Raw genomic sequence first — 8,901 nt, forward strand, 5'->3', positions numbered from 1 at the left:
CAAAAGGCCAGAGTAGAGTTATTTGAGTCAGACTGGGGTGGCCTGCAATCCTTTTTAACTAAAAGGCTTGTTTGAGAAAGAAGCGCTCCTCCTTTGGAAGGAAGGGCTGCATAGAAATCAAATAAATAAATACAACCCAAGTTAAAAGGAAAAGGGGATTTAAGGCAGCAACCCTAAACACACTTATCTGGGAGTGAATCCCACTGAGCTCAATAGACCTTACTCCGGAGTAGACTGCACTGCAAATGACTCTTAAGACACAGCCCTTTTAAAATGTGGGGTTGGGGGGGGGGGTTATTGAGTTGCCGTTTTTATTTTTTTTACGTATTTTGCGGCTTTATATCTTGATTTTATTTTGTGAACCGCTCTGAGTATAGAGTGGTATATAAATTCAATTAATAACAATAAAACAACAACAACCCTATGACCATTGACTTCGGAACAAGCCATGCTGCCAGGACTAGCCAAGCCCGCCCTCAGGCGACGGAGCCCGTTATGCCCCGGCTCTGCAATCCGCTTCATAACCTCCTCTCCTCACGGGGTCAGGAAGCGGGAACCGCTCGAGATGAAACAGCAGCAGCAGCAGCGTCGCCTCAGTCAGGCTACAAGGAAGAGGAGGACGACGACGGCAGCTTGAAAGATGACTATAGTCTTCCCGGCGCAACGAGGCTACGCAGGCGAAGCGGCTCTCCGGTCCCGCTCGTCCCGCCTCCCGCCCCGCTTACCTCGCAAGTAGCGCACCAACTCCGGGTCTTCGCAGCCGTTCCTTCGCAGGAATTCGCACACCTGCTGGATGCCCCAGTCCCGCGGGTGACTCTCGGAGGGATCTGGGGCGCGCTTCTCCGGCGTGTGGAAGCCGTAGTCCGGGCTGGCGGGCCGGGGCCGCTTCAAGGCTGCTTTCCCGTTACCGCTCGACATCGTCCTCGACTTCCAGGCAGGGACACCGTGAGCGAATGAGCGACCCAGCTTTGCCTTATATAGGAGGAAACCCGCCAGGGCCGGGAATCACGTGATGGCAGTCCTCCAGTCAAGGCGGCTATTGCGGCATGCGGCTTCTGTGTCAATGCTGGGTGGTTCTGTGTTGTTTTTTGGAGGAAGGGAGGAAGCTTGAATAGGCACAGAGGAGGGAAGGTCACAGAACTTTTTCTCCACCTCTCCATCTTCTCCCCTTATCACACTTTTCAGATGGCTTAGTTCCCCAGAAGTTGAGAGGAGGAAGGACCAGAGAAATGTAGCTGCTATGGAGAGAGATAAACAGGCCTTCAGTAACCCCTTCTCCCAAGATGAGGGGTGTGTGAGCTAGTTAATTCTGGCAGAACAGCTGCACAATTGCTATGTAGGCCAGCAGTGGTTTCCTGTCTGGCTTCCTGCTTCAGTTGTGCCAGGTATGCAAACATATAGAATGCAAAGCAAACAACATATAGAAGGGGGGGGAAGGGGGCTTAGCTAACCTAATAAGGTAATGAATTGTATCTCTGCCAGCTGATTGGGGAGCAAGTGAGGAAACAAGCTTGCAACTGGGTATGAGAATGCTTGTAAGACACAATAGAGGGGCCGCCAGTATTTGGAAGCTATTCCGCTGGCTGCCTCTGCGCAGACTTTGCAATAAACCTTTTTCTCTGTGAAACCACACCCTGGTGTTGCTTAACTGCTTCACACTCCCGGCGAGGGTACGAGGTGACTGGATCCGGACCTTGGGATCGGATATCCCAATATCCCAACACTCTCTGATCTTAACCCCTTCATGCATTAACTAGACCTAAAAATGCTGGTTATATAAGGACCTGGGCAAGTGGTTTACTGAGGCCCCAAAGGATGTAATGCAGAGTTCTTTGTTGCCACTTTCATAACGTGAAATTTACGTAACCAGAGCATAGCTGTCAACATTTCCCTTTTTTAAAGGGAAATTCCATTATTCCGAATAGGATTCCTCACAAGGGAAAAGTTGACAGCTATGAACCAGAGGGTTTCGTAACATGATGTACTACTGTACTTCTCTTTCCCCTCAAAAGACTGAGGCAATAAATCTGAGGCAAGAGGTGGAGCCAGGGTGGGGGTAGGTTTAAAAGTTGGGAACAACTTGGGTGGATTGACTGGTATGGCCATACAGATGGATGGGTCAAAGTAATAAATTCAGGAGCCTTGACAAGAGACACTGCAAGTAGATTGCAATGTAAATAATTCAGAATCAAATGTACTGCTATCTGTTTTTGGGGACAGAGTCTGTGGGTGCAACTTACCCATAAATCCTGGAATTAGTAAAAATTAGAAACAATCAAGGTTTGATTAAACTGTGCCAAACACACAAAAAACCTGCTAGATTTGGTTTAGGAGCCAGGCCAGCTCAGCAGAGCTAGCTGGATGGGGGCCATTGGAAGAACAATAGCTGATGATGGCCAGACATTGACCCATCAAGGAAGCCATCAAGAGAGTGAAGATGTACCAGGCAAGGAGGGGTGGAGCCCCTCATCTAGCTATGGGCAGAAACCAAAGGGGTTTAGGATTCAGGATGGGTGACATAGGCTGGGGGGGAAACAATAGATTCCCCCCCCCACTGGGTTAGCAGTGATGGGCAGCGGGGCAAGGGGGCAGAGCACCATGTGGGATAGTTGGGACAAGCAGTAACAAACACACAAAACATGGCTTATTTCTCTTGCAGACCCAAGCCTGCTGCTCCTATGAGAAAAGCAAGGGACCCTCTTGGGGTGTGATGGTGGGATTTTCCTTTATCCAAGTTCAGGTTCATAAAGACACCACAGTCACTGCTGTGCCTCATTGTCCAAAAGGAAACATAAGCCTGGGGTAAAGCGCGCCTGCAACCCCTGGAATCTTGTACAGCTCTTGGAGATTGGGGTGGCATGTAACAGTACATAAAGCTAAATTCTCCCTTGGGGGTGAGTGGAGCTTTACCCTGAAAGGCTGTGCGTATTATTTATTATAAATAGATAGATAGAGAGAGAGAGAGAGAGAGAGAGAGAGAGATAGATAGATAGATAGTTCCAAACCACAGGCCCAGAGGAGGGCTCTGGGAAGTTGTCGGTTGCAGGGATACCAAAGAAGGTGGCCAAAAACACCAGTGATCAGTTCTGGTGCTTTATTAAAAAAGGTATAGACTTTACAGCCTGTCAGCAACCTTTGCTAGACCTGGAACAGACATCGTAGCAAGGAGATGGCTTGTCTGCTCCCAAGCAAATGTGCACATATTTTTTATACAGTGGTACCTCAGTTTTCGAACATTTCGGAAGTCGGAACATTTCCATTTTCAAACGCCAAAAATCTGGAAGTAACTGCTTCGTTTTTTGAACACTTTTGTAAGCACTCTGTGAATTTGAACAAAATTTAGAATCCTCATAAAAATCTGGCATTCGTTTCCTCTTTCCTTTGAGTTTCGTTTCTCCTAAGCAGAAAGTGAAAGCTTTCAGTTTCTTGGAAGTGTTTTGTCAGATGTTGCATTGTATTCTGTGGCTAGGATCCGGAGTACTACTTTACGTAAGCCTTAGGGCAGTGATTCCCAATTATCTAATTACTGAGGACCTACTATTTTTCAGAAGATAAGCCACGCCCTCAAAATCTGCTCCAGAGGATTAGAAAACAGTTTACAAAAAAGGTAAATAAGAGTGGGAAATATGTTGTTTTTAATGTTTGCAATTGGTTTAAAAGAGTAAAAGGACAATTCCCTAGATGCCTAAATCCAGGTTTGGGGCAAATACTGTCTTGGTGAGAGAGCCGCAACAGAGATTTAATACAGTGGTACCTAGAGTTAAGAACTTAATTTGTTCTGGAGGTCTGCTCTTAACCTGAAACTGTTCTTAACCTGAAGCACCACTTTAGCTAATGGGGCTTCCTGCTGCCACCGCACCGGCGGAGCCCAATTTCTGTTCCTATCCTGAAGCAAAGTTCTTAACTCGAGGTACTGTTTCTGAGTTAGCGGAGTCTGTAACCTGAAGCTTCTGTAACTCGAGTTACCACTATATGGCAAAATATGCATTAAAGTAAAGCATGGGAAAAGGTTGTTAGACCTTTAAAATATCCCCTTCTAAGTTTCTTTCCATATTTCTCCTTTCTTCCCACAGCATTTAAAAAAAGACATGTTCGATAAGTTAAAAATGGTTTGCTTACAAACTCTTCAAAGGTCAGATTCATGTGCTTTTCCATACAGCAGCAAGAAAACACAAACAGTTTAACTTAGTTTCAAAAATTGGTAAATGTTTCTAAATTATTTGTATAGAAATTATAAAGATAACTTGCTAAAAGCATGTGGTCTGGGCTTGCAAAAATCAGCCTATACATTTTTCTGGTTGGATTCACATGGTGTTAGAAATTGAACAAATACCTTCAATAACCCCTTCTCCCAAGGTTACGGATGGAATGGATGGATGGAGAAAGGAATGATGACAATCCTAAACTACTACTTCTCTTTCTCCTCATTGTACCCTACAATAGTTCACAACTGGGTCATAAATATTACTGGCATTGCACTTTTGTTCAGCTTCAGAACACCCGATGTTTCCTTTTGTTTTTTTTTTTGAAAAATATTTATTGGGGTTTACAATAAAAGTGAACATAATGAACAGTATAACAAATCTTAACATAGTTTCACATTTTCTTTGGACTTCCTCACATCTCCCGCTCCCACTTTCATCATTATAACTTTTTACCAGCAATTTATTATCTTATTTGCATTCTTATATCTCGTTTATGTCTTTATAATCTTATAATTCTCAATAAAGTTTATATTTTCTCAATCTCACTTATTATCTTAAATCATCTAGGTTAGTGGTGCTTCATTATTTATGATCTAGCATCCTGCTTAACATTCACTCAAATTACAATGCTTTTGTAAGTAATTCTTAAATTTCTTCCAATCCTCCTCCATCTTCTCTTCTCCCAGGTCGCGAATTCTGCCGGTCATCTCAGCCAGTTCCATGCAGTCTATCAGTTGCATCTGCCATTCTTCCAGTGTGGGTAGATCTTGAGCTTTCCAGTGCTTTGCAAGTAGTATCCTTGCTGCTGTTGTTGCATACATAAAAAATGTCCGGTCCTTCTTTACCACCCCTTGGCCGACAATACCCAAAAGAAAGGCCTCTGGTTTCTTAGTGAAGGTATATTTAAATACCTTTTTCAGTTCATTATAAATCATTTCCCAGAACGCCTTCACTTTAGGGCAAGTCCACCAGAGGTGGAAGAATGTTCCTTCACACTCTTTACATTTCCAACACTTATTGTCAGTCAGGTGGTAAATTTTTGCAAGTTTGACTGGGGTCATATACCATCTATATATCATTTTCATGACATTTTCTTTCAAAGCGTTACATGCAGTAAATTTCAATCCAGTGCTCCACAACCTTTCCCAGTCTTCAAACATAATATTATACCCAATGTCCTGTGCCCACCTTATCATAGCCGATTTAACCATTTCATCTTGTGTGTTCCATTTTAACAGCAAGTTATACATCCTTGAAAGTACCTTAATCTTAGGTTCTAACAATTCTGTTTCTAGTTTCGATTTCTCCACCTGGAACCCTAATTTCTTGTCATTTTTAAAAACTTCTTTAATCTGAGCGTAATGTAACCAGTCTCGCACTTTATCCTTCATTTTCTCCAAACTCTGCAATTTCCAATTGTCTCCATCTTTTTCTAGAATTTCCCAATATTTTGGCCATTTGGCCTCCATATTGGGTCTTTTTCGGGCCTTAGCTTCCAAAGGTGAAAGCCACCTTGGAGTTTTATTTTCCAGCAAGTCTTTATATTTTGTCCAGACATTAAACAGTGATTTTCTGACAATATGGTTCTTAAAGGCCTTATTTGCTTTAACCTTGTCATACCATAAGTATGCATGCCATCCAAAAGCGTTGTTAAACCCTTCCAAATCCAACACGTCAGTGTCTTCAAGAAGTAGCCAATCTTTTAGCCAGCAGAACGCTGCGGCCTCATAATACAACTTTAAATCTGGCAGGGCAAAGCCTCCTCTTTCTTTCGCATCAGTTAATATCTTAAACTTAATTCTGGGCTTTTTGCCCTGCCAGACAAACTTAGAAATATCTCTCTGCCACTTCTGAAAGCACTCCGTCTTGTCCAAAACCTGAAGTGTTTGAAATAAAAACAACATCCTTGGCAATACATTCATCTTGATAGCAGCAATTCGGCCTAACAAAGAAAGTTTCAATTTTGACCAACTATCTAAGTCTCTCTTAATTTCTGCCCAGCATTTTTCATAATTGTCCTTAAATAGACTTAGATTTTTTGCTGTTATGTTTACCCCTAGGTATTTTACTTTTTTAACCACATTAAGTTCTGTCTCTTTCTGAAACCGTTCTGACTCTGTATCTGTCAATTTTTTCCCCAAAACCTTGGTTTTCTGTTTATTTAATTTAAATCCAGCCACCCGACCAAAGTCATTAATCAGTTGTAATACTCTTTTCGTACTAGACTCTGGCTCCTGCAGGGTCAAAACCAGGTCATCTGCAAAAGCTTTTAATTTATATTGTTTCTTTCCGACCTGAATTCCTTCCACCAACCGATCCCCTCTAATCATATTCAATAGCACTTCCAGAACCGAAATAAATAACAAAGGGGAGATAGGGCAACCTTGTCGTGTTCCTTTTTCAATTTTAAACTCTTCTGTAACCACATTATTAACTATCAGTTTAGCTTTCTGCTCTGAATATATCGCCTCAATCCCATTCTCAAAACCCCGTCCCACTCCCATCTCTTTTAAATTTCCCATCATAAATTTCCAGGAGATGTTGTCAAAGGCCTTCTCCGCATCTATAAAAATTAAAACTGCTTTTGTGTTTATATCTGTTTGCAAAAGTTCCAAGATGTCAATAATGTTCCTTGTATTAGCAAACAAATGTCTACCTGGGAGAAAGCCTGCCTGGTCCTTATGGATTACTTCATTTAAGACTTTTTTAAATCTACTTGCCAAAATGTCTGCAAATATTTTATAATCCACATTTAAAAGGGAGATGGGACGGTAGTTCTTAAGTTGTGTCTTTTCAGCTTCCGTCTTTGGTATTAATGTGATAAACGCTTCCTTCCACGACTCCGGTGCCCTCTTCCCCTCCATAATTTCATTGCTGACCTCCATCAAAGGTTGTATCAAATAGTCTTTTAAAGTCTTATAGTACTTGGAGGTCAGCCCATCTGGCCCTGGAGATTTGCCCAGTTGCGTATTCTGAATGGCTTGTTCAATCTCCTGTCGTGTTATTTTGGAATTCAGGATTGTCCTGTTTTCTTGTGACAATTTAGATAGTCCATTTTTTGCCAAAAATTGTTTAATCTCAACTTCGTCTTGCGGCCCTTGGGTGTATAATTTTTTGAAGTATCTCTGGAAACACTTTCTGATGTCCACGGGATTCTGAATGTTTTTTCCTTCAACCTCTAAGTTTGTAACCGTATTTAATCTTTGTCTTCTCTTCAACTGCCAAGCTAGCAGTTTTCCACATTTATTCGCCGACTCAAACGTTTTTTGTTTCATTAATTTAACCTTCCATTCGATTTCCTGATTTATCAATTTAGAATATTGTGTTTGATAAAGTTTAATTTCTCTCAGAGTTGGCTGTGACTTCGGATTCAATCTTAACTTCTTCTCTAATTCTTTTATTTTATCCAAAATCTTATCTTTTTTCTCATTTTGTGTCCTTTTCTTTACGGCATTCTGTTGTATCAAGAATCCCCTCATTACAGCTTTACTTACGTCCCAGACGATTCTTTTTTCCACCGTAGTATTCATATTTATCTCAAAGTAATCCTTCAAAACTTTTTGGGCCTTCTTGGTAATTTCCTGATCTCTGAACAAATTGTCATTCATCTTCCATCTAAAGGATCCGGTTGGTAGTAGTGTCATATCCATCTTTACTGCATTATGGTCGGAACAGGTCTTTGGGCAGATTTCCACTTTTCTGACCTTAGGTGCCAGGCCTCTAGATATCCATATTTGGTCGATTCTTGTCCAGGTCAGTTGGGCTTCAGAAAAGAATGTTCCCTCTCTTCCTAGTGGGTTCTTTGTCCTCCAGATGTCAATCAAATCCATATTGTCCGTCATTTCAAAAAAGGTTTTAGGTAGTCTGCCGTCTTTTGTGACATTTTGACTTTGTGACTTGTCCATGTTAGTTGATACGACCCCATTCATATCTCCCATCATTATGATGTTGTTGTAGTCCAGATAATCCAGCATTGTCTCCTGCAGCTTCTTGTAAAATTCCGATTTCCCTTCGTTAGGTGCATAGATTCCTAATATCAACAATTTCTCTCCTTGATGTTGTATCTCAATTGCCAAAATTCTTCCATGTTCATCTTTAAATAGGAATTTAGGTGACAGGCTCTCTTTCGCATATATCACCACGCCTCTCTTCTTAACTTTGTCCGACGATATAAATTCCTGGCCCAGTCTTTTATTTGTTAACACTTTTCTGTGGAGCCTTGTCACATGTGTTTCCTGTAGGCAAATAATGTCCAATTGTTCTTTTTTTAATATATGAAATATTTTCTTCCTTTTTTCCGGAATGTTACAGCCATTAATATTCCAGCTCAACAGTTGCAGAGACATCCTGAATTAATCTGGTTATTTTTCAAGGGGTGGTATCTTGTTCTCAGGATCTTCAGGTTCCACAGGTGCTGGTGTTGGTACTGGCGTTGCCTCAGGCCCAGAAGGTAGTTCAATTCCTTTTTGAAGGTCCTCTCCGTATGTAGACAGGAATTTGTCTCTCTCTTCCAATGTTCTAATTTTGACCTTTCTTCCTCTAAAGGTAAAGGATATTCCTTGGGGGAATTCCCACCTAAATGCAATTGCGTTGCTCCTTAATAATTTGGCAAGTTCAGAATAGGCGGCTCTAAGGTCCAACAGTTGTCTAGGAATGTCTTTGTAAATTTCAATTCTTCTGTCCAAAATATCCAGTG

General features: G+C 41.7%; 1 protein-coding gene across 1 annotated transcript in view; it reads right to left on the reverse strand.

Moving 5' to 3' along the window:
• Positions 1-1,051, reverse strand: part of LOC308479578 (deoxynucleoside triphosphate triphosphohydrolase SAMHD1-like) — a 49,654-nt gene extending 48,603 nt beyond the window's left edge. Inside the window, exon 1 of the mRNA XM_081010296.1 lies at positions 726-1,051. Within this exon, the coding sequence (XP_080866422.1) occupies positions 726-918 (193 nt within the window). The 5' untranslated portion in view covers positions 919-1,051. The remainder of the gene's footprint in view (positions 1-725) is intronic.
• Positions 1,052-8,901: the final 7,850 nt, after the last annotated feature.

This window comes from Podarcis pityusensis (assembly GCF_964106645.2).
Source record: "Podarcis pityusensis genome assembly, chromosome: 6".
NCBI lineage: Eukaryota > Metazoa > Chordata > Lepidosauria > Squamata > Lacertidae > Podarcis > Podarcis pityusensis.